Raw genomic sequence first — 21,975 nt, 5'->3', positions numbered from 1 at the left:
GAAAAATCACAAAGGTAGGGTAAAGAATATATCTCTGTAGGAAGTTAGCACCCACCCCTCTCCTAGACCAAGGAGATATTTTAGAAAATCTTAAAAGGACAGAATATTTCCCCTAAAAGGGAGACAGAAACTCATTCCCCCCTCACCTTTGTCAACGGGCCCTTAAGGCCTGAGCCAGCCTACTCTACAAAACAAAGCTCTACTTCCTTCAGGAAGAGCCGTAATAGGAATCCCAAAGCCTTTTCATTACATCCTCACCCAGCAAGAGTCAGCCAAGCTTGGGATTCAGGACAGCCTACAGAGTTATCCCTGCACGGCCCCATGGCAGTCTGACAACCAATCAGGATGCAAGCTCAAATTCAAAAGCCCAGAGAGGGCATGAAACCCGGGCACTCTCAGCATCCCTTCCCTTTCCCCCTCAAGACCTCAAATTATGTGATGCCGTCCACCATTAAACCTTCTTTCCAAGCAATTTCCATGATTCCAGTGTCTTTTTCCCCACTTGGAACTGAACCCAGATGGACGTGTCTTCCAACACCTCCATACTTCTCTGTGTTTTCCGCTTTCCTCGTCTTCGTGACTCTCTGGGTTCTGTGATCCCCAACCCACTTTTCTTTCGAAGTCGATCCTCCTAGCCTTACCAATCAATATGTCTTTAACTGCAACAAATGCATATTTCTTCCATGGCCCCAGTTTTCAACATTCAAAATGTCCCAGCCAGAAAGACTAAAGAGGAAAATCAGCTGGGGATTACGGGATGTGAAAGCTGTTTTCGTATATTTTTAATTAAATTTTCATTATAGATAAAGCCAGATTACTTGGGGGGGGGGGGGTCATTTGAAAGGTTTCTACTATTCTTCATTAAAATTATACAAAGGCAACCCTCCATCTCCCTCAGAAGTATTGCTAAGGAGTCCTGATTGAATTTTAATGAACTTAAGTTGCTATTGTTCAAGTTGGCCATGCCTAACAGCTCGTAGGTCAATATATGGATGTTTAAATCAGTTTTCTTCATCTTTTTTTTCTCTCCATATGCAGTGGTGGGATTCAAATAATTTAACAACTGGTTCTCTGCCCTAGTGATTCCTTCCAACAGTCGGTTCACCAAACTGCTTAGAAAGTTAACAACCGGTTCTCCTGAAGTGGTGCGAACTGGCTGAATCCCACCATGATCATTAGCCAGCAAAATTTATGGATCGCAGGAACATTAACCAGCATAACCTACGGTTATCCTCAGTGGTGAAATTCATTTTTTTTTACTACCGGTTCTGTGGGTGTGGCTTGGTAAACTTATGTGAAACTCACCTCTGGTGCTACTACCTACTAAGAGCCAATCCATAAACAACTCATCCATCTCCTTAACTCCCAAGGTGGCGCAGTGGTTAAATGCAGCACTGCAGGCTACTGCTAGATCAGCAGGTCAGCGGTTCAAATCTCACCGGCTCAGGGTTGACTCAGCCTTCCATCCTTCCGAGGTGGGTAAAATGAGGACCCAGATTGTTGGGGGCAATATGCTGACTCTCTGTAAACCGCTTAGAGAGGCCTGAAAGGCCTATGAAGCGGTATATAAGTCTACTGCTATTGCTATTGCTATTGCTATATTCTACAAAGTTTTGTTTCCCTAGTTTAAAACAGAGGTGAGTTGCTACTGGTTCGGAATGGTTCAGCCAAATAGGTAGTAACTCGGCCGGACACCCCCCAAGACCAGTTCTATCGGCGGTGGCATAGGTGCCGCCATCTTGTTTTTTTGCTTCTGCACATGCGAAGAAGCAATTTTTGAACTGCTGCGTGCTCGCGCCCGCAGCGCGCCCCTGAGTGAACCAGCAGTAACACAAGCCGGAACCCACCCCTGGTTTAGAACAATGTTTTCTTAACACTGCTTCAGCGCATGTTCTGTTTTCTCAACATCTTGAGATGTTGGAAAGGTTGCCTTCTCCCAATAATTAAATTTGAAGAGCTGAAGAAGATGACAACGTCAAATCGTTTATGGATTCTGGCTCCACCTGAGACATTTTCAAGAACGAGTTCCTTCTTATTCCTCACCGGAAAGTATGAGTGCTCGCAACTCTGGGGATTGAAGCACTCGTTGCTCTCCCAGCCTCGGTCTCAATGCCCTCTCTTCTTTTGTCTTGATTCGGAGGGCAAGGTAGAACCACAGTGATAGCTCTGTTGAAGGGCAGAGATGAAGAATATTCCAGGTGGACCAGAGAGCTGGTTGACATGACTGAATGATATTCATCACGTTGTGTCTTCAGCATTGAAAGCGTGGATTGATCAATGGGCTGCACCTGCATAGAATTAATATTATTATTGTATTGTATTGTATTGTATTGTATTGTATTGTATTGTATTGTATTGTATTGTATTGTATTGTATTGTATTGTATTGTATTGTATTGTATTCGGTTTATTTGTATGCCACCCTTCTCCAGGAGGGACTCAGGGCGGCGAACAACTCAGAGGGGAAAGGGAACATAAACAACAGTACACATAATTAAAATACACGAAAATCACACAGCCATACCAGTCGAGAGGGGAGGGGAACTCATCAACCCCAGGCCTGCCGGCACAGCCAGGTTTTGACGGCTTTCCGGAAGGCCTGGAAAGAGGTGAGGGTCCGGATCTCCGCAGGGAGTTCATTCCAAAGGGCCGGAGCTGCTACAGAGAAGGCCCTCCCCCGGGTCGTAGCCAGATGGCATTGGCTGGTGGACGGAACCCGGAGGAGGCCGACCCTGTGAGATCTGACGGGTCTTTGGGAGGTAATTGGCAGCAGGCGGTCCCTCAATATTATTATTAATATTATAATTTCGTTGTATTTATGTACAATGACAATAAAGATTATACTTATTATGGGCATGGCTATCGTTATCATCTCTTATTCAAGATATTCTTCTCCTAGAAGAATGAAATATTTTGAGGAATATTACAAAAAGGCAGAATATTATATTTCCCTAGGTGAGAAATGGGGAAACACGGTTTGTTTTAGAGGCAGGAAGCAGCCCCAGTCTCCCGGCTCCCCCAAGCAGAAACCGAGGAGGCACCTTTTGGGAATGCAGATTTGTTAATCCATTCAAGAGAGGATACTTTGAAACTCCCTGCAGCAAAGTCTGAACGAAGGCAGAAGGGTAGGATTAGAAGCAGCCCCTCACCCAAGATCCAACACAGGGCAAAGCCATTAAGCCACAGTAGGAATTGCCCCTTTCAGAACACGATCCCCTTCATTGCATCACCCCAGAGCAGACCAAACTTCAACCAAATTACCTTAGACAAGCAGCTAGGATTTGTATTTCCTTTTTTGCCTATAGAGCCATCTATGACCCCTACATAACCCCTATATGACCCCATAGGATTCTGACAACAGCCTATCTATCTATCTATCTATCTATCTATCTATCTATCTATCTATCTATCTATCTATCTATCTATCTATCATCTATCTATCTATCTATCTATCTATCTATCTATCTATCTATCTCTATCTCTTTATCTCTATCCATCCATCCATCCATCCATCCATCCATCCATCATCCATCATCCATCATCCATCATCCATCATCCATCATCCATCATCCATCATCCATCATCCATCATCCATCTATCTATCTATCTATCTATCTATCTATCTATCTATCTATCTATCTATCCATCCATCCATCCATCCATCCATATCTATATCATCTATCTATCTATCTATCTATCTATCTATCTATCTATCTATCTATCTATCTATCTATCTATCTATCATCTATCTATCTCTATCTCTTTATCTCTCTGTCCATCCATCCATCCATCATCTATCATCCATCATCCATCATCCATCATCCATCATCCATCATCCATCATCCATCATCCATCATCCATCATCCATCATCCATCATCCATCATCCATCCATCCATATCTATCTATCTATCTATCTATCTATCTATCTATCTATCTATCTATCTATCTATCTATCTATCTATCTATCTATCTACACACACATGCATGCATGCATGTGTGTGTTTGTGTGTGTGTGTGTGTTGGTGTGTCTGTTCCAGCATCACTCTAGAACACCTTGAACAATTTCAACCAAACTTGGTACACAGATGACTTACTCTCTGGAAAAAAATACTGTGGAGGTAAGACACCAATACGCCACAGGAGGCTGTGTGTTCTGGTAAGAAACAGCCTGTTGTGCCTTAAAATGGCTTCTACTGTACTGCCGTAAAGTGGAGTTGCCATGGTAATGGCTTTACAGTACTCCACAAGGGGGCTCCCTCTGGTAAGGGGGAAAATCCAACATTAGAAATTACAGACATTTTCCACCTATAAATAAATATCCGGACAACACTGGGTTATTGGCTATTAAAGGACATATTCTTGCACAGGAACAGGACGCTCAAATACAAAGCCCAGAGAAGATATACCCCCCCCCTTCCCACTCTCAACTCCATTTTGAGAGCTGCCCAAATCACGAGTGGTTGGTTCGTTCTGCTTCATCTATAAACCATCTTCCCAATCAGCCTCCATGTTGTTTTCAGCTTCTTTCTCCCAGCTTGGAACTGAACCAGAGGGAAATTTCTTCCAACAGTAGTTTTGAATGTTCGTTCTTATAAGCTCAGGGATCACTGGAATGACGAAGGAGTTTTACAAGAACCAATGGATGGAAACTAATCAAGGAGAGAAGCAACTTAGAACTAAGGAAACATTTCCCTAATGGTGAGAACAATCTGTTCTGACCTAGGCTTCCCAAAATCACGAAGCAGACTCCTTGTCCCGACAAAACCCTTTTTTATATTAAGCTAACGTGAATGCCTCTCTTTCACATCCAGCAAAGTCCCGGCAAATAGTCTTTCAAGGGTGAATTTACAACCACAGACCTTATCAGCCTTGGAGAGCTGCCAGGCTGATATCTTCCAAACACAAACACAGTATACAAGAAAATACTTGGCAAGGAAGTCTCACAGATAAATCTTCACACTAATTAAGCAAACAAATTGTCTCCTGCGAACTCCACTCCCCTTTCACTCCTCTTTATTCCCTATGGGAGGGGCCATTCACTGTTCATCTGTGCCTTTACTCCCGAGTCGGCCGTTGTCCCTTAGCTCTTCCCTTCTCCTGACAGCTCTGCTCATGTGCACACTGGGAACAGGCTCCAGCTGTTCATCTGCCCCACTGATCTCTGACTCCGAAGGCAGCTGATAATTGTCAGATGGCCTTGACCCTCTCTCTGCCTCCGAGGCAGAGCCCTCATCAGAGCCTTCCCCAGACTCCAGGACTGGCCCATGTTCCTCCCCAACCACCTCACTGTCCAGTCTGCCACCGCTGGCAGGTCACAACACAATCCACCCGTGGAATGGCTTGCCTTCAGAAGTTGTGGATGCCCCATCACGGGACTGGATAGCCATTTGTCTGAAATAGTAAAGACTTTTCTGCATGAGCAGGGGGTTGGAATAGATGATCTCCAAGGAGAACTTCCATCTCTGTTATTCTGTGTTTTATGTTCTATCACACGCAGCACATCTCGCACCAATACGCCAAAATAATAAAAGTTAAATCTTCCCACATTTATCTAAAGCAGTGTTTCTCAACCTTGGTGACTTTAAGTCCTATGGACTTCAACTCCCAGAATCCCCCAGCCAGCATAGCTGGCTGGGGGAATTCTGGGAGTTGAAGTCCACAGGACTTAAAGTCGCCAAGGTTGAGAAACACTGATCTAAAGAACAAAGCTAATTGCAATAGGGATGGAGCAGAATTCTGGAACGCTCCTCTGACCCACCACTGACTTATCTCCGAAAGGAAGAGAAAAGGTTTTCTACTTAATTTGCGTGGTAGTTGGTTAACAGAAGCCTAATTCAATCCTTGCACCAAGATGAATGCCAAGGATAATGAAGAAGGGCATGAAACATTGATTCAATTTCCCTCATTAGGTAAGGCAGAGATGTTTCCATAGGGATCTTCATTAAATCTGCCTTCTGCATAAATTTGAAAAAGACCGTTGTACATTGAACAATGTTTCCAGGCAAAATAGAAAAGTTTGAGCAAATGAAGGTAAAACTTAAATCTAGATAGTAGGAAAAAAAGGCTGTCTCAAAACCGATAGAATTATGCATGAAATTATTTTTTAAAAAAAATACTTAACAGTCCAAAAATAATAATCAATACCCCAACATTAAGAAAGCTAAAATCACGGTATCCAGCCCACTCAATTCCTGGTAAATAGATGGGGAAGAAATGGAGGTACTGACAGATTTTATCTTCCTGGGCTCCAAGATCACCGCAGATGGGGGACGGCAGCCAAGAGATTAAAAGACGCTTGCTCCTGGGGAGGAAAGCGATGGCAAATCTAGACAGCAGACTAAAAAGCAGAGACATCCCCTTGCCAACAAAAAGGCGTATAGTCAAGGCTGTGGTTTTCCCAGTTGCAATGGATGGCTGTGAAGGTTGGAACGAAGGAAGGAAAGAAGGAAGGGAGAATGAGATGAAGGGAGGGAGGAAGGAAGGGAGAATGAGATGGAAGGAAAGGAAGGAAAGGGAAAAAAAGAAATAAAGAAGGAAGGAAGGGAGAATGAGATGGAAAGGAAGGAAGGAAAGGAAGGAAGATAGGAGAATTGATTGATTGATTGATTGATTGATTGATTGATTGATTGATTTAATTTGTATGCCGCCCACTCTCAAAGAGACTCAGGGAGGCTTACAATAAAAAAAGGGGGAGGGAGGGACATACAAAAACAAGACAACATTAAAAAAACACAACATTCACAACTGAGGGTGGGGCTGGACGATTCAACAGCCCCAGGCCTGCTGGAACAGCCAGGTCAATGAGAATGAGATTAAGGAAGGAAATAAAGGAAGGGAAGGAAGGGAAAGGAAAAAAGGAAGGAAGGAAAAGAAGGGAGGGACGAAGAGAGAATGAGGTGAAAGAAGGAAAGGGAAATAGGAAGGAAAGAGGGAAAAAGGAAGGGAGAATGAGATGAAGGAAGGAAGGAACAGAAAGGGAAAAAAGGAAGGAAGAGAGGGAGGGAGAATGATATGAAGGAAGGAAAGGAAGAAAGGAAGGTAAGAGCCGAGGTGGCACAGTGGTTAAATGCAGCACTGCAGGCTACTGCTAGATCAGCAGTTCAGCGGTTCAAATCTCACCGGCTCAGGGTTGACTCAGCCTTCCATCCTTCCGAGGTGGGTAAAATGAGGACCCGGATTGTTGGGGGCAATATGCTGACTCTCTGTAAACCGCTTAGAGAGGGCTGAAAGCCCTATGAAGCGGTATATAAGTCTAACTGCTATTGCTATTAATTAAAAAAAAAAGGTAAGGAAGAGAAAGGAAGAAAGGAAAGAAGGAAAGAAGGGAAGATTGCATAGAGATCTGATATTAAAGGACAATATTACTAAAGGCCTTAAAGTAGATCATTCAATTTACAAAAGGCTGGATATTTTTTCCCTTCCGTGAAGAAAGTCATCCTCGGCATAAATCATGAGCTATGAAAAATTTATTCTAGATCTCTTCCCATCCAAATGGGTTTATGTACTTTGGTTGGTGAAAAACTTGCTCATGTCCGAGAAGTCAATCCATGTTATTTCTCAAGCCTACCTTTAAGTCCACTGTGACTCGGGAACTGAACGTCGATGGGGGATAGCAAAACGAAACTCTGGGATCCATGTTAAGCTTCCGCAAAAGTCCTTTTCTTGGAACGGTCCACGTTTCCTTCTTCAAGCATGAAACCACCGAGAAGATACCAAGGTGGCAGGTCCTCACCACGGCGGCTGACCCCTGTGTGAAATCAAAAACCCGTATTTGAGCTTTCTTCTGCCCAACAGTTTAAGCAAGATGTTGCTTTAAGAGCCGAGGTGGCGCAGTGGTTAGGGTGCAGCACTGCAGGCCACTTCAGCTGACTGTTATCTGCAGTTCAGCGGTTCTAATCTCACCGGCTCAAGGTTGACTCAGCCTTCCATCCTTCCGAGGTGGGTGAAATGAGGAGCCAGACTGTGGGGGCGATATGCTGACTCTGTAAACCGCTTAGAGAGGGCTGAAAGCCCTATGAAGCGGTATATAAGTCTAACTGTTATTGCTATTGCTATTAAGAATAGAGTTTAACACTTTATCAATAGAGTCTAATTATTTAAAGTTTTATTAATAGAGCTTAATATTAATATTTAAGAATGACACAGTATCAACAGTGGAGTCCTTCAAGTTTCTAAATTCTATCCTGTCTCAAGACTTAAAATGGACACCTAACATCAAAAATGTCATCAAACACAGTTTAATGTTTTTTATGCGCCAGCTCTAACTGCCCACGGAGCTGCTGATTCTGTTCTGCAGAGGGATGGTTGAGTCTGTCATTTGCACCTCCATAACTGTCTGGTTTGGTTTTGCAACCCAACAAGACAGACAGAGACTTCGGAGGAGAATCAAAACTGCAGGAAAAACAATTGCTACCAACCTGCCTTCCATTGAGGGCCTATATACTGCATGAGTCAAAAAGCGGGCTGTGAAAATATCTACAGACCCCTCATATCCTGGACATAATTTGTTTCAACTCCTACCCTCAAAATGACACTATAAGAGCACTGCACACCAGAACAACTAGACACAAGGACAGTTTTCTCCTGAATGCCATCACTCTGCTTAACAACTAATTCCCACAACACTGTGAAATAATTTACTAAGACTGTATTACTATTATTCTTCTCTTCCTTACTAGTATCTGTCTTCTAACTCATTGCTATAACCATGTTGCTTGTATCTTTCAATTTATATTGTTTTTATTCGTCTCCTAATACATCTTACTGGGAGCTTTGACTATCACTAAATGTTGCACCTTTTTATTCGTGATGAATGTATTTTATTCTCCTTATGTACTGTGAGAGCATCTGCACCAAACACAAATTCCTTGTGTGTCCAATCACACTTGGCCAATAAGGAATTCTATTCTGTTCTGTTCTGTTCTGTTCTATTCTATTCTATTCTATTCTATTCTATTCTACTCTACTCTACTCTACTCTACTCTACTCTACTCTACTCTACTCTACTCTACTCTACTCTACACACTCTACTCTACTCTACTCTACCCTACCCTACCCTACCCTACCCTACCATACCATACCATACTCTACTCCAGTGTTTCTCAACCTTGGCAACTTGAAGATGTCCGGACTTCAACTCCCAGAATCCCCCAGCCAGCGAATGCTGGCTGGGGAATTCTGGGAGTTGAAGTCCGGACATCTTCAAGTTGCCAAGGTTGAGAAACACTGCTCTACTCTACTCTACTCTACTCTACTCTACTCTACTCTACTCTACTCTACTCTACTCTACTCTACTCTACTCTACTCTACTCTACTCTACTCTACTCTGTTTAATTCTATTCTGTTTCAACCTTGGCAACTTGAAGATGTCCGGACTTCAACTCCCAGAATCCCCCAGCCAGCAAATGCTGGCTGGGGAATTCTGGAAGTTGAAGTCCGGACATCTTCAAGTTGCCAAGGTTGAGAAACACTGCTCTGCTCTGCTCTGCTCTGCTCTGCTCTGCTCTGCTCTGCTCTGCTCTACTCTACTCTACTCTACTCTACTCTACTCTACTCTACTCTACTCTGTTTAATTCTATTCTGTTTCAAAGTGTTCACTCACCTTCTGGCTGCCTTGATGTCCTTCCAAAGAGGTGGGAGTTAAGTAAATGGACTGGAAGTTCATGTCACTCACTTTCACCATTACGTCTTTGTACATTCCTCTGTAGCGGGAATTAAACGGCATTGCGATGCTGATGGGAGCAATGTTGAGTTGACCCACCAAGGAACATTCTACAGATATGACGTTGCTGACAAGTTCTTCGGACTCATTCACAACGAAGGGACTTAAATCATTGACGACGGTGACGGTGAGATGTTCCAGAACGCCGCGAGGGGCTATCACGCTACACGATAGTTCAGGTTCCCCCAGTTCATTTGCTTCCATGAAAAATCTATAGCCAAGAAATAGTGTGAAAAAAAATTGATGGAATACAGAATAGCAACTTGGAGGTCCTTTAGTCCATACCTCCCCGCACCCGTTTGAGGTGAAGACTTGACAAATGGCCATCTAATCTCTTCTTGAAAACCGCCAGTGATGGTGCATCCATGGTATCTCACGACAACCTGTTCCATAGTTGAATTGTTCTCACTGTCAGGAAATTTGTTGTGGCCTATCGGCCGCCGGCCCCTACAGCAGGTGAATCAGAGGAGGAGGAGGAGGAGGAGGAGGAGGAGGAGGAGGAGGAGGAGGAGGAGGAGGAGGAGGTGGTGGTGGTGGTGGTGGTGGTGGTCGTGGTGTGGGAGTCAGGGACAGCATCAAGGCAACCTAAGAGCTTCGAGGGGGAAGAGGGAATGGAGCTGGAAGAGAGAGAGAGAGAGAGAGAGAGAGAGAGAGACAGAGGCAGAACCTGCACCATCTCTCAGCCCTCAGATGGAGAGTCAACAGCCCCCAGGTCTGGAGGTGGCTAATGAGGAAGAGGAGGAACAGCTGGGTCCAGTGCCTGATGCACAGAAGGCAGAGGAGAGGAGAGCAGTAGAAACCTATGGGCTGGTCCTTGGGACGGAAGAGCCATGCTGCTAGGGAAGTCCCACCCTAGCTCTGGGGATAAAAGGCAGGGGGCAGAGATGAATAGGTGTGGCAGACAACTATTCATCTCCCTGCTGGATGGACTTGTTAGCCTGCGTTGAGAGAGAAGCTTTTTGCCGGGGGTGCTGGCTTTCTGAATAAAGGAATCATTGATTTAGAATACAGAGGGTTCGTTGTGTTTGGGGAGCTGGGTCAGAACAAAATTTTTCCTTAGTTCTAGTGGGCCCAAAACAGGGCACAGGGAGGGGTGCGGTGCCTCCCCTGCAGCCCTTTTTGGTCACAGTAGGCTGCAGGGAGGCCTACTAGGCATGGGTGGTGGGTGGGGGCTGGAAACTCAGGGGGGAGCATGGGGGTCTCGCACACGGTTAGCCATCACTGCCCTGAAATAATTATTTGTAACTACTTGAGGAAGGGCATTAAATCTTTCCAGCAGTGAGGACCACAGCTTGACCTCAGGAAGAGGTGACTGGTTTTACTTCGATGAGGTCCCTTGTGTGGCCTCGTAGCATCACTTACTTCTGATGGAAGCTCACCAATGAAGACACCCCCCACTTGCCTTGTTTACAGAAGCAAGGAATACCCACGATTGTGCCTCTTATCCTTTTCTTACTCAGCCTTATCTGCAGGACTATAAATACCGGCTACCTGGGAATGCAAGTCCGTTGAAAAACCCTATTAAAATGTTAAGTATCATCTGGATGAAATATAATCCAATTAGCCAGCTTTGTTATAAATTTACAAAATCGTTAAAGGGAAATTGATTTTATTCCAGGTAATGACAAGGGTTGGTTTTTTTTTTATTTTGGTATTTTATGCAACGGTAATAAGATAATGGGCTGCCTTAAATTGCAGTCTAGCTGGGGCTTCTAAATATTATGAGTTCCTTTCCTTAAGAAAATCTTCTAGGGGGGGGGGGGGATGATGCCGTTTTTTTTCTCCCCTCGAGTGATTTGGGCTGAATCCATATTTTAATTTTTCGAATCGATTTCTCTTGATGAGTGGCTTGGAAAGGAAAGCACTACAATAAGTTTCGTCCCTCATGAAACTTATTTCCATGTTGTTTTTCTATGGATTTACAGCCCAAAGCAACAATTTAGATCAGAACTGATTCGGCTGCCCATATTTTGCTTCGTAAACATTTTCCTGCAGAGCTATTTTTTTTCCCCAACACAGAGATTTTTTTTTAGAAGGCCAGATCCTGAAGAGGAAACTCAAGGACTTTGGCCACCTGATGAGAAGGAAGGACTCCCTGGAGAAGAGCCTCATTCTGGGAACGATGGAGGGCAGAAGAAGAAGAAGGGGACGGCAGAGAAGGAGGGGGCTGGATGGAGTCACCAAAGCAGTCGGCGTGAGCCAGAGGTGGGTTCCTACCAGTTCGCACCTATTCAGTAGAACCGGTTCATCAAATCTACCGAACCGGTTAGAAGAGGTTCCACCAGTGGACCTGGAAAGCAGGCCACACCTACAGAAGAGGTTCCAAAAAATTTTGAAACCCACCACTGGAGGAGAGAGATACAGAGAGAGACAGAGACAGACAGATAGACAGACAGACAGACACAGAGAGAGAATCATATAGAGAGAGACACAGAGGGAGGGAGGGAGGGAGGGAGGGAGAGAGAGGCAAAGACACACATACACACACACACACACACACACACACACAGACAGACAGACTCACACACAGAGAGAAAGAGAAAGGGAAATAAAGGAAGAAAGAAAGAAAAAAAGAAAGAATAAGTGAGAGATATGAAAGAAAAAAGAAAAAAGGGACAGAGAGACAAAAGGAAGGAAAGAAAAAAAAAAAAAGAGAGAGAGAGAGAGAGAGAGAGAGAGAGAGAGAGAGAGAGAGAGAGAGAGGGAAAACACATGGCTGGCAAGCCACTCCCACCAGGTCACATGGCCGGCAAGCCACTCCCACAAAGGAGGCCACACCCACAGAGTAGGTTTGAAAATTTTTTGAAACCCACCACTGGCGTGAGCTTAAATGGACCCCAGAGGATGGTAGAGGAGAGGAAGGCCTGGAGGAACGTTGTCCATGGGGTCACGATGGGGCGGACACAACTTTGCAACTAGCAACAAAATGGGTGACCTCCTCTGATAGTTTATGAAATGGTAGCAGGTAGTTGTTCTCAACTTATGACCTCAACTGAATCCAAAATATCCATTGCTAAGCAAGACAGTGGTTCTGTGAGTTTTTCCCACCTTTGTTGCAACATAGCTACTGTTCTGATCTCGGCTTCCCCAAAAAGCTCAAAGCAGATTCATGGTCCCGACAAAACCCCTTTTATTAAAGGAATGTGAATTCCTCTCCTTCACATTTAGCAAAGGCCTGGTAAACAGTCTTTCAAAGGTGAAGTTATGACCACAGACCTTATCTATTTTGGAAAGCTTCCATGTAAATGTTTTCCAAATGAGGTGCTGTGCAAGGAAAGACTGGGCAGAGAGCAGTGGTGGGTTTCAAAAATTTTTCGAACCTAGTCTGTGGGTGTTGCCTCCTTTGTGGGAGTAGCTTGCTGGCCATGTGACCTGGTGGGAGTGGCTTGCTGCCCATGTGTTTTCTCTCCTCTCTCTCTCTCTCTCTCTCTCCCTCCTTCCTTTTGTCTCTCTTTCATCTCTCTCTCAGTTTTTCTTTCTTTCTTTTTTCTTTCTTCCTTTCTTTCTCTTTCTCTTTCTCTGTGTGAGTCTGTGTGTGTGTGTGTGTGTGTGTGTGTGGTGGGTTTCAAAAATTTTTGGAACCTCTTCTGTAGGTGTGGCCTGCTTTCCGGGTCCACTGGTGGAACCTCTTCTAACCGGTTCGGTAGATTTGACGAACCGGTTCTACTGAACTGGTGCGAACTGGTAGGAACCCACCTCTGGCACAGAGTCTCTGAGATTCAGGGACAGATCTTCACACTCCTGAAATGAATCTTAATGACGGAAGGAACGAATTGTTTCCTGCAAAAGCCCACTTCCCTTTCGCTCCTCTTTTATTTACTATGGGAGGGGCCATTCACCATCCACCTGTGGCTTTATTCCCAAGTCGACCCTGATTTCTTAGCTGTTTTTTTCTTCTGGCAGCTCTGCGCATGCGCGCACGCTGGGAACAGGCTCCAGTTGTTCCTCTGCCTCACTGATGTCTGACTCTGAAGGCAGCTGATAACTGGCATAGGGCTCTGGCCCCCTCTCTGCCTCCGACACAGAGCCCTCCTCAGAGCCTTCCCCAGACTCCAGGACTGGCCCATGTTCCTCCCCAACCTCCCCACTGTCCGACTCTGTTGCCAGCTCAGCTGGAGGGCCACAACTACATAAATGTTCCCTGTATCACCCAGGCCCAGAATACAAAGAAGACTTTTTCCTCTTACTCTTTGCTGCATTCATCCTTCTCTTCCTCCATCTTCTCAATCCACATGACAGCAGAGCGGCTTTCCTGCGGATCTTCTGATCTTCCAGAACTTTCTTCCAGGCGTTGGCCAATTCCATCATTCCTCAGCTTTGGATCGAAATCCCCGTTTATAGTCTCCAATTTCTTTAGTAGGTTGCAAGTCTCACGTTTTGTCTCGTCCAAGGTTCCTTTGATCTCTCTCTGTGTTTCTTCAGCAGGCATCATCTGAAGATGTTCTACACCGACCTCTTCTGGATTTGGGGACACCGTAGTTTTCCCGCCGTCTTCCCAAATGAGGTTTTCATGGATTTTCTCAGTGGATGAATCCTCTGAGTACGAATCTTTTTCACTGAGGTTCTTCTGCGCCGGACAGAGTTCTTCTGATTTCTTGGGATTTTCACGGTTTACAAGCACTGGCCCTTCCTCTTCCTTTTCCGATTCTTTTTCCTGGAAGGGAACCAACTTCGCCAACTGCTTTTCCTCCAACCTGCTCCCATTTTCTTCTCCATGTGGAGAGGGAGGCGGAGCAGGGAGCGGACTCGTAGAGCCGTGTAACGGCGTATTTACTTCCTCCTTCCGGCCATCACTCTGAGAATTCATGGACCTGTCTGGGCTGTGTTGCTCATCATGGGGTTTCCCAAGCAGCTCATTTTCAGACTGTCCAAGATCTTCGACCAGATGTAACAGATGCGTGCTTAATCCCTGAAGCCACCTTACCAGGCCTTTCCATTCTGCAAGAGAAAACACAAGGAGCTTTTAGGAGCAATTCCTTTTTCAAAAGCTGTCTGTCTGTCTGTCTGTCTGTCTGTCTATCTAACCCTATCTATCTATCTATCTATCTATCTATCTATCTATCTATCTATCTATCTATCTATCTATCTATCTATCCATCATTTCTCTATCTTTCTAATTATATCTCTCTGTATTTATTTATCATCTTTCTCTCTCTATCATATCTATCTATCTATCTATCTATCTATCTATCTATCTATCTATCTATCTATCTATCTATCATCTATTTATCTCCATGTCTGTCTGTGTCTGTCTGTGTCTGTCTGTCTGTCTATCTATCTATCATTTCTCTATCTTTCTACCTATCATCTCTCTCTCTCCATACATTCATATCTGTCTGTCTGTCTGTCTGTCTGCCTGTCTGCCTGCTTGCCTATCTATCTATCTATCTATCTATCTATCTATCTATCTATCTATCTATCTATCTATCTATCTATCATCTTTTCTCTATCTTTCTATCTATCATCTCTCTCTCTCCATACATTCATATCTGTCTGTCTGTCTGCCTGCCTGCCCGCCCGCCCATCCATCCATCCACCCATCCATCCATCCACCCACCCACCCACCCATTATCTATCTATCTATCTATCTATCTATCTATCTATCTATCTATCTATCTATCTATTTCTCTATCTATCTATCATTTCTCTAGCTTTCTATCATTTCTCTATCTTTCTATCTATCATCTCTCTCTCTCTCCATACATTCATATCTGTCTGTCTATCTGCCTGCCTGCCTGCCTACCTACCTATCATTTCTCTTTCTCCATACATTCATTCATGTCTGTCTGTCTGTCTGTCTGTCTGTCTGTCTGTCTGTCTGTCTGTCTGTCTGTCTGTCTGTCTGTCTGTCTATCTATCTATCTATCTATCTATCTATCTATCTATCTATCTATCTATCTATCTATCTATCTATCTATCTATCTACCTATCTATCTAATTTTGAAATTAGGTCTCCCCCCAAGTCTATTCCAGGTTCATCCTAATTTGAAAGTTCACTCCTGCCTTCCCCCTCCCTGATCCTCAAAGGTTATTTTGAAGGCCCTTCCTCCCCCAATAAGCCTCTTTCAAGCGGGCTCAATAACCAACCTTCCCTTCTCCGAATTTACAACCAAAGGCAGAAACTGCAGTGCCCCGAAACCTTCACTTTGCAATTAAATGGTAAGAAATGTTTTGACAGCCTCTGGAAAGACTCCTATGCTAATCTTTCCTCTGTCTGTGTCTCAGAAAGTTGGGTGTTTGCCAAATTCCTCCTCCTCAGGCAGAGACTAAACAGAGCCATTGATCATGAAGCCTCCAGATATTGAGAGCATTAATAAATGGGTAGGGGGCTTCTTGAGGTAACTTGGTGTTTATGGTACAATATATGCCTTTGGGGGAGGGGTGTCCTGGGAGAGGAGGTGGCAGATATTTTGCCTCATCCGCCTTAAAAAAAAATACAACAATTAATTTTACTGCTAAAAGGAAGGCAACACTTTATTACTTTATTGTCATTGTACTTTTTTTAAAAAAAGATTTTTATTAACAAACATATAAAATACACACACACAAAAATTAGACTTATACCACATTTATACAATACAGTGCGGACAGGAACTTCCTGTTTTTTTATATTAGCAATCATCAATCGATACGGCTCACCTTATATTATTTCCCCTTCTATCGTATTTCATTTAGATTTCACCATTCTTAACCCTCTTATTTTACTCGTAACTATTATTTTTGAGCGTTGTTATATTCTTTCATTGATTTTTGTTTCTTTCCTCCATCCACCTATACCATTTATCCCATATCTGGTAAAGAATTCTGATTCTTCCTTTCCCTGGATTTCTTTCGTTAGTTTATCCATTTCGGCACAGTCCATAACCTTTCTTATTATTTCATCTATACACAGTATACCCATACAACGAAATTCACATGACACCCAGAGAGCAGGCCCAACACACATAACAATCCCCAAACACCCCCCTTCCACCCAGCAAAAATTCCCCACCCCTAAACCACCCGAGCACCCACACAACAGATTAAGTAGTGCTATCCAACAATTCACTTTAGTTCATTGTTGTTTTTTTTAAAAAAAATTATTTCCATTCCATTCTATACAATCACATGTTTACTGTGCATAACCGGGGCATATAACGTTGAATAATAAACACAGCCCTCACTTATATAGAAAATGCCCTCTACAATACAAACCCAATATACCTCCTTGGCCCACCATACACCCTCTTTCAACCCCCTCCAACTTTCATTCTTCCTTCTTACATACCCCTCTACTACCTACTTCCCCCCCTCTATCACTCCCTCTCTTAATCCATTCCCTCCCTCCCTTCTCTTCCTCCTCTCTCTCACCCTCTCCACTCTCCTTCTTCTTTCACTCAACTCCTCCCGTCGGTGTACTTCTATTACCTTCCAATATATTCAGCTTGTTCTATTTTAACACTAACATTAAAAAGCCACAGTATACAAGTGGAATCATGTACTTTAGAATTTAACACATATTGTATTTCCCCCCTTCCCCCCCTCCCCCCAGAATCCCACCTCCCTTCCCTCCCCCCCCCCCGACTTCCCAGAGCCCATACACGGTATAGCATCTAAAATATCTCAACATTGAGCTCAGCTTCTTACTGTTACCCAAATTTTAAACAGTTTAAGTTATTACTAATGTTAAACATAAACTATCTGGAGTTTCTTAGTCCCATAATGAGCAGTTTACATTATTCATACACATTAAACTCAGCTTCTCACCATTACACAAATTTAGTTCATTGTTGAGGGCAGTTATAGCCCTGGGATTAAAAACTATTCAGAAGACGCGTGGTCCGAGTTTTAATGGTTCTGTGTCTTCTGCCAGAAGGCAACAGTCCAAAAAGATTGTAAGTAGTGTGGGAAGTTATCATCCAGCCCTCTCCCAGAAAAATGAAATATCCTAGGGAATATTGAAAAGGCAGAATATTTCTCTGGATGTGAAAAGAAACATGTTTTAAAAGACAGAATAGTTGCCTGTAGCTTTCTGCCCATCCCCAGTTAATGGGCCATTAAGACTAGCCAGGCTAGCCCACTTTACATAATAAAGACTTCACCAGCAGCTACAGAAAGGCATGATAATATACTCAACTGACCACAAGGCATCTGAGAACTCATCACAGCCTAGAGAGTAGCCCCCTGCGTGGCGCCATGGGAGTCTGACAACCAATCAGAATACATTTCTTACACAGGAACGGGAAACAGAGAGGTGGGACTAAACAGGGTATAAAAAGCCTAGCAAGCCCCTTCCTCAGCCCTTCTCTTCTTCTCCACCTACATTGAAGCATGTGGTCACCTTTTCTGCTCAGGGCTCAAGCCATGTGGCCCTGTCCAACAATAAACCATCTTTACAAGCAGCCTCCATGTCGCCAGTGTCTTTTTCCCCACTTGGAGCCGAACCCAGAAGGACATTTCTTTCAACAGCAAGATGGGAAGAGTCCCTGAGAAATGTTGTGCAACTTCCTCAAACAGCGAGATGGGAAGATGTCATCCAGGGCTGGTTGCTGGAGCCCGGTGATATTCTGGGCAGTTTTAAAGATTCTCTGTAGAGCATTTTTGTCTGTGGCAGAGCTGCTCCCATACCACGCAAGGATGCCGTATGTCAGGACACTCTCAATGGTGCTGCGATAGTAGGACAGAAGTAGATGCTGAGATAGATTTATCCTCCTGAGCATTCTCAGGAAGTACAACCTCTTCTGTCCCTTCTTCACAAGCATGTTAGCATTCATTCCTCTGAGATATTATTCCTCTGATATATCTCATTCCTCTGAGATATAAATGCCCAGAAATTTAAAACTACCAGCCTCCTCCACCTCTTTACCATTTATGTACAATGGTAAATGTACATCTCTCTTACTCCTTTTATAAATTCTTAAGTTCTTTTTGGGTGTTAAATGTAAGATTATTTTTAAATACACTGTAAAGGAGTTTTCGGTTGTTTTTTTTAAAGGCCAGTGAGCTGAAAGTTTGAAAATGTGTTAGTTTGATGATCCAGGAGATTTGTGATTGTAATTTTATTTGCTCTAGTAGACATAACTTGAGAGACCGCCTGCTGCCAATTACCTCCAATAGACCGATCAGATCCCACAGATTAGGCCTCCTCCGAATTCCATCCGCCGGCCAATGCCGACTGGCGACTACCCGGAGGAGAGCCTTCTCTGTGGCTGCTCCAACCCTCTGGAACGAGCTCCCCGTGGAGATTCAAACCCACACCACCCTCCAGGCCTTCCGCAAAGCCCTTAAAACCTGGCTGTTCCGACAGGCCTGGGGCTAAAGAGCTTTTGCCCCCCTCCTCGAATGGTATGGTTGTTGTGTGTTTTTAAATTGTGTATTGTTATGTTCATCTTTTTATCCCCTGTCTGTACCCCCTTCCCTGACTTGAATTGTGAGCCGCCCTGAGTCCCCTTCGGGGAAAAGGGCAGCATATAAATGTAATAAATCCAATCAAATCCAATAACTTGGGGAGTCTATCAGTCTCCAACTTAAGTGCTTAGTAGAGGGGGAATGCATAAGTGCACTAACATGCCTATCGTCCCAGACACTGTATTTTTATTCTTTTATCAGGGTTCCTGATAAAAGAAAGACCGAAAAACTTGCCTGGATAGCAGATGCTAAGCTCCAGTAAAATAAGGAGAAAACCAAGTTTGATGTCCTTCAGTGCCATCTGCTGGCTATTGATGCAAATAGACTCCTTGGATGTAGATAGACTTAAGAATAGAATTATAGAGTTGGAAGGGATCTTGGAGGCCTTCTAGAAAAAGTCATGATCTTGTGGTATTTCAGAATTCAGACTGACAGGCACTTGACCTACAGCACACCCGACATAACAATAGTTGAAAAGAAAAAAAGTTTGGTTCGTTGACATTGCAATACCTGGTGATGCGCGGATTGAAGATAAGCATCAAGAAAAAAATCACAAAGTACCAGGACTTGCAAATTGAAGTTGAGTGAATGTGGAAAAAGAAATCGAGTGTTGTCCCGATTGTAATCGGAGCCCTTGGAGCAATACCCAAAGGGCTACCTTGCTATTTGGAAATTCTAAATTTATCGGACTTGAACATTCTGATTCTACAAAAAAGCCACCCTACTTGGAACAGCTTATATCCTCCGACGTTACCTTAACAGTTCCTAGGTCCTTGGTTAGGACTCGAGCTGTTGAGCTACCAACCAGCCCCAAAGGCTGTGAATCTCACCAAAGATTAACCACATCGTCATCATCATCACCACCATCATCATAGTTATCAAAGATCTTTTTTGTAAGTGAGCAATCACAAATTCACTTTGGCATTTGGCTGACTGGGGTCTTTGCTTTCTTAGGAATTCAATGTTTTCCCTAAAATAGGCCATACCTAACATCTCTATGGGTTTTTCTCCTTTAAAAACTACTTGATCTGATAGAAATCAATAGAAACACCTTGGGGGGTTAATTGTGATTGCTCGCTAATATCTGTGGATGGAAATAAAGTTTGGAGAATTGGAGTAGAAACCGATGGCAGAGATAAATATTTTGGACATTCATTTTGAATTTTGAAATGCTATGGAATCGGTTTAGCAAATTGCCTAGCTAACATACTAACTTTATATGTTTTTAATGGTTTCTCCTCTCAACTCTATATACAGGTAGTCCTCGAATTACAATAGTTCTCTTAGTGACCATTCGAACTTACAACGGCACCAAAAAATGAGGCTTATAACCGTTTCTCACACTTATGACCATTACAAGCATCCCCATAGCCACGTGATTTAAATTCGGATGCTTGGCAAGTGGTTCAGATTTATGACGATTGCAGCATCCCGGGGGTTCCTTTTGAGACCTTCTGACGAGCAAAGTCAACGGGAAAAGCCAGATTCACTTAATAACTGGGTTACTCACTCAACAACCACAGTGATCCACTTACCAACGGTGGCAAGAAAGATCGCAATATGGGGTGAAATTCACTTAACATACGTCTCGCTTAGCAACAGAAGTTTGATGCTCAATTCATTTTACAACTGGAGCAATTCACTTCGCAAACGCCACAAGAAAAGTAGTGAGAAAGGGACAAAATTTTCAACATTAATTTTTGGCTTAGTTGTGGAGTGATTCCCTGAACAAATGTGACAAGGAAAGTCCTAAAATATGGGGCAAAACTCACTGAACAAACTTCTCACTTAGCAACATAAACATTTAGCTCAGTCACCTGTATTCCACAAATCATGTAGAAGAAGACCGCCTAGGCTGAAGCCAAGAGAAGGAAAAACGCTATATATTTAACTAAGAACCTGTCAGAGCTTTGATTCATAAAAAGGCAAAGGTTCCCCTCGCACATATGTGTTGGTCGTTCCCAACTCTAGGGGGCGGTGCTCATCTCCGTTTCAAAGCCGAAGAGCCAGCGCTGTCCAAAGACATCTCCGTGGTCATGTGGCCGGCATGACTAAACGCCAAAGGCGCACGGAACGCTGTTACCTTCCCACCAAAGTTGGTTCCAATTTTTCTACTTGCATTTTTACATGCTTTCGAACTGCTAGGTTGGCAGAAGCTGGGACAAGTCACGGGAGCTCACTCCATTATGCGGCACTAGGGATTCAAACTGCTGAGCTGCCGACCTTTCTGACTGACAAGCTTAGCGTCTTAGCCACTGAGCCCTTTGATTCATAGACGTACTCAAAATGCAACATTGAACCATACTCCTGGTTGACAAATCTAGAATTACTTACCTGGACAAGATGCCTCTTTTTGACCTTCATCATAGACTATATTCAACAACTGGTAGGTATTTTGGAGAACTTCAGTCGTGAACTCCAATTGTTGACTAAGAGTTTTGACCAAAACCAGAAGGAGCGGAGTTAATTTTGATGGACCTTCCATAAGCTTCTCGCCGTCCCGATCACTCCCTTTCAGAATATATTTCTTTAACTTCATATTGTAATGCTGGATCTCCTCCAAAATTTGATCTGGGTGGCTGATGATGGTTTCCATAGCTTCCTTGATAAATTCTTAAAAATAATAGCGAATTGCTTTTTCCCCCCTTCCCCTCCTCCTCCTCCTTTTACATTGAGACCAAATTAAAACCTTTCTGTTCTTTCCAACCAGTTCTGGACAGAAGTCCTCTTGGCAAGGAAATATCGAACTGCTGTTGATGGCAAAGAGTTACTAGGTGACAAATGGGTGTGGCTTTGTCAGAATGCAGCTCGGGGTAGTAAGGCTTGGATTTGTTTACAGGTAAGGATGTGCTTCTGGAGGCAACTTC

General features: G+C 43.7%; 1 protein-coding gene across 1 annotated transcript in view; it reads right to left on the bottom strand.

Annotated features, from left to right (window-relative positions):
• The window catches only part of DTHD1 (death domain containing 1), a 33,757-nt gene extending 12,016 nt beyond the window's left edge, over positions 1-21,741 (bottom strand). The window contains exons 1-5 of the mRNA XM_087724799.1: positions 21,443-21,741; positions 13,909-14,659; positions 9,602-9,932; positions 7,568-7,747; positions 2,044-2,288 (exon numbers count right to left, since the gene is read on the bottom strand). Of these exons, the coding sequence (XP_087580925.1) occupies positions 2,044-2,288; positions 7,568-7,747; positions 9,602-9,932; positions 13,909-14,659; positions 21,443-21,704 (1,769 nt within the window). The 5' untranslated portion in view covers positions 21,705-21,741. The remainder of the gene's footprint in view (positions 1-2,043; positions 2,289-7,567; positions 7,748-9,601; positions 9,933-13,908; positions 14,660-21,442) is intronic.
• Positions 21,742-21,975: the final 234 nt, after the last annotated feature.

This window comes from Thamnophis sirtalis, unplaced genomic scaffold (genome assembly GCF_051295495.1).
Source record: "Thamnophis sirtalis isolate CommonGarterSnake01/CBP01778 unplaced genomic scaffold, rThaSir2_p1.2 scaffold_10, whole genome shotgun sequence".
Taxonomy (NCBI): Eukaryota; Metazoa; Chordata; class Lepidosauria; order Squamata; family Natricidae; genus Thamnophis; species Thamnophis sirtalis.
Note: the sequence above shows the minus strand (reverse complement) of the source record. Positions and strands in the feature narration are given on the sequence as shown.